General features: G+C 38.4%; 1 protein-coding gene across 1 annotated transcript in view; it reads left to right on the top strand.

Annotated features, from left to right (window-relative positions):
- The first annotated feature begins 507 nt into the window (after positions 1 to 507).
- LOC106810407 (serine/arginine-rich splicing factor 1-like) overlaps positions 508 to 3,904 on the top strand; it is a 12,883-nt gene continuing 9,486 nt past the window's right edge. Inside the window, exons 1-2 of the mRNA XM_014813755.1 lie at positions 508 to 649; positions 2,749 to 2,760. Coding sequence (XP_014669241.1) covers positions 532 to 649; positions 2,749 to 2,760 — 130 coding nt within the window. The 5' untranslated portion in view covers positions 508 to 531. The remainder of the gene's footprint in view (positions 650 to 2,748; positions 2,761 to 3,904) is intronic.

Here is a 3,904-nt window from a genome sequence, read left to right as displayed (position 1 = left end):
TTTATCAGTTATTGGTAAAATTCCCAACTCTATCCTTAGTCACGTTAGTGCTTCCAATGGTGTTTTACTAATACGTAATAGTAATACTATTACTATGAACGTTTATTATTTTACGTAGACATTCATTTTGAAAGTCCTCCAACATTTTAAATTCTTCCTTAGTTATGTTGGTCCATGTTTCACTGTTGTTCAGGAAAGAAGATATTACTGTACATTCACTTGACTCTTGCTTCTATGCCTATGGCTATGGTATGGTTACCATAATTTTGCTCCTCTGTCCCTGAAACTATTTCTCTCATCATGAATCTACATTTATCGGATCGTGCCTTTATCATGTCCTTAAACCCCCCTTTGTCATTAATTAGATCGCATAGATATGTATATTTAGTGCATTTTTTGATTACCTGATTTCCTAATAATATATATCTCTTTTTTTCTTTCTCTCTATCTCTTTCTTTATTTGAGAATTTCATGACCATCTGTGCAGCGCCACCTATCGGCCTCGAGTCCCCTACATAAATTAACGACAAAATGTCGTCTAGACCATCTTCCCTTTTTATAGGGCGATTGCACAGAAATACTCGAGTACGTGACGTTGAAAAAGTTTTTGAATATTACGGTAAACTGCAAAGATGCGACATCAAGTACGGTACGTATGTTTGAAATTAATTTGATGCAGTAATTTATCATAGGCCTATGATAAATTACTGCATCAAATTAATTTCATGAAATGAAAATAACTCGAGTCATGAAATGAATGACTCGAGTCAGACTATGACTATGAGTATGACTGAGTAGTACTCATACTCAGTCATAGTCTGATTAGTCACACATTGAATGGTTCGAACCTCCACTCGTAGTCCACGACGTGAATCTCATTGTCATATGCCTACATAGTACATGATACAGCACAGATGCGGTGTTGCAGGTATAATCCGCGTTGCTGCGGGTACATTCCCAGAGATGCCAACCACTACGATTTATCCGTATTTTATACGAATTTCTATTCCTTTTGCACCACTACGACCAGTTTGAGTTTGTATCAAACTACGAATTTCACTGTGATCGAAATATATATATTATTTTTTTCAATTATTGTCATTTTTTGTCAATTTATTGTCATTTTTGACCCTCAGAATGCAGGAAATTGCATCTCAGAATCAAAATTTTTTCCGGGGGTCATGTCGGACCCCCCTAGAAAACTCGGCCCACTACGTGACCCTCGAACTACTAATTAGGATAGAGAACATGGGTCCCAATAAAACCAATGTGCCTAACCCTAACCTAACCCTAATCCAATCCTAACCCTAACCCTAACCCAACCATAACCCTAACCTATTCTATTGATATAATATTATATTTATATTGATGTAAATGACATTGGTTTTATTGGGACCCATGTTCTCTATCCTTGAACCGAAAACTCAGGTCACTACGTCACCCTCGAACTACTAATTTGATGGCCAGAAACTGCAGATTGCTTCAAATATGTGTTGGCATCTCTGCATTCCTTTTTTACACATATCGAAATATTATTATTAGAGCTGAAGAGTAATTATAAATATAATGGTTTGAATTAGCTGGGCATCCTCTAGCTCTAGTACTATAGCTGGGCATCCTCTAGCTCTAGTACTATAGCTGGGATCCTCTAGCTCTAGTACATAGTTGGGCATCTCTACTCTAGTACTATAGCTGGGCATCCTCTAGCTCTAGTACTATAGCTGGGCATCCTCTAGCTCTAGTACTATAGCTGGGCATCCTCTAGCTCTAGTACTATAGCTGGGCATCCTCTAGCTCTAGTACTATAGCTGGGCATCCTCTAGCTCTAGTACTATAGCCTGCGTACATTGACTGCCGCAGGGCTATAGCACATTGCAGCTGGAATTAGCGGCATCCTCTAGCTCTATACTATAGCTGGGATCCTCTAGCTCTAGTACTATAGCCTGCGCTACATGACTGCGCACGTATAGCACATTGTCAGCTGGAATTAGCTGGGCATCCTCTAGCTCTAGTACTATAGCCCGCGTACATTGACTGCCGCAGGGCTATAGCACATTGTCAGCTGGAATTAGCTGGGCATCCTCTAGCTCTAGTACTATAGCCCGCGTACATTGACTGCCGCAGGGCTATAGCACATTGTCAGCTGGAAATAGCATCAACACCGGTTTCCAGCTATGGTGCTTGTATATACAATACGGTATGTAATACGGTATATATACCGGAATTTCAGTAGTGCTTACTTTGTGGAATAAAGGATAAATACATGGTGTAAAGTTGTGGTAAATGTTCAAAAGAATAGGTGAGATGTCCACGTAGATAGATGGTGTTTAAAAAGCCCGATAATTTTGCGTTTTGTAAGCGATGGGAACTTTTGGAACCGGTGTTGATGCTATTTCCAGCTGACAATGTGCTATAGCCCTGCGGCAGTCAATGTACGCGGGCTATAGTACTAGAGCTAGGCATCCTCGTGAGTCGTGATACTGACTTTACTGTCTGTGTGTAGGCCTATGACTATGTAACATACAAAAGTCAAAAGATATTTTCATGGATCTAAGTACTGACACTGTCACTGTACCTGAACTGCAGTGCAGAATGAGCGAACCAAGCCGTTACTATCATTTTGAGGTTGACCGGTATATAAGTAACAAGTAAATGTTATGCAAGACCTGAAATAGCCACTGTAAGTGTAAAGTATATACTTACTTCTTTTTATTTACATGTCATATGATTCCTCGCATGCAACTGCAGGAAGTGGAATGGGTAAGTGAAATTTCCCCAGTATCTTATCATTATTTTAAAAGTATTATAATATATTGACTAAATTGTGAGTACATTCATGTGCGTTGTTTAGTGCAGTGTGTAGTAACGTGGCTGGACAGTTACATGCTATTGCTGTACATATTGCTGTTTATAGACAGTAATAGTGTAACCTGACGTAGATGTCAACCTTGAGATTTTTAGCTCACAATTCGGATTAAGGGTTATACTTGCCGTATATATGTTTACCACACTCTTTTTACCACAATGGAAATCAAGTAGAACCGCCTGCAAAGCACAGGCTACGCACCACTTACTATACAGCACTATATATACTTCTATACACTTACTATACAGCACTATATATATTACTATACACTTACTATACAGCACTATATATACTACTATACACTTACTATACAGCACTATATATATACTACTATACACTTACTATACACTTACTATACAGCACTATATATAATTATATATACTACTATACACTTACTATACAGCACTATATATACTACTATACACTTACTATACAGCACTATATATATATATACTACTATACACTTACTATACAGCACTATATATTACTACTATACACCTTACTTATACAGCACTATATATATTACATACACTTACTATACAGCACTATATATACTACCAGTGCTCGAAATAAGCGTTGTCCGGTTGTCCGAGCAACCAGAATTTGCGCCGGACAACCTAACCAATCTGAGACATTGTCGGTGGACAACCCAAAGAAAACCCTATCCCTAACCCTAAACACTAACTCTAAAACGACTCGGCTATCTTATATAGCGTGGTACCCAATTAGATCTATGGTGTATAACCTTTTGCTTTCAATATTTGCATCTGAACTGACAATCAATCCCAACCAACTGGTATAGCTAGCTGGCACAATAATGTTCAGTTTCATACTTCAAATCCGAGTTTTTTCTAGCTCATCAAGAAATCATAATCGAGAATTAAATCGTGAATAATATAAAAATATGGGACCAGCTGCTATTTCCAACACTGGTATATGTCAGGTTTTCTGATTTATGGAGAGGTGAATTCGATTTGGAACCAGCAAACCAGCAAGTTTCCAAAATTTTCTGGGGAGGGACCCCATACCCCCGGCCTG

This window comes from Priapulus caudatus, unplaced genomic scaffold, assembly GCF_000485595.1.
Source record: "Priapulus caudatus unplaced genomic scaffold, Priapulus_caudatus-5.0.1 Scaffold438, whole genome shotgun sequence".
NCBI lineage: Eukaryota > Metazoa > Priapulida > Priapulimorpha > Priapulimorphida > Priapulidae > Priapulus > Priapulus caudatus.
The sequence above is the reverse complement of the archived record's forward strand: the minus strand, read 5'-3'. Positions and strand labels throughout refer to the sequence as shown.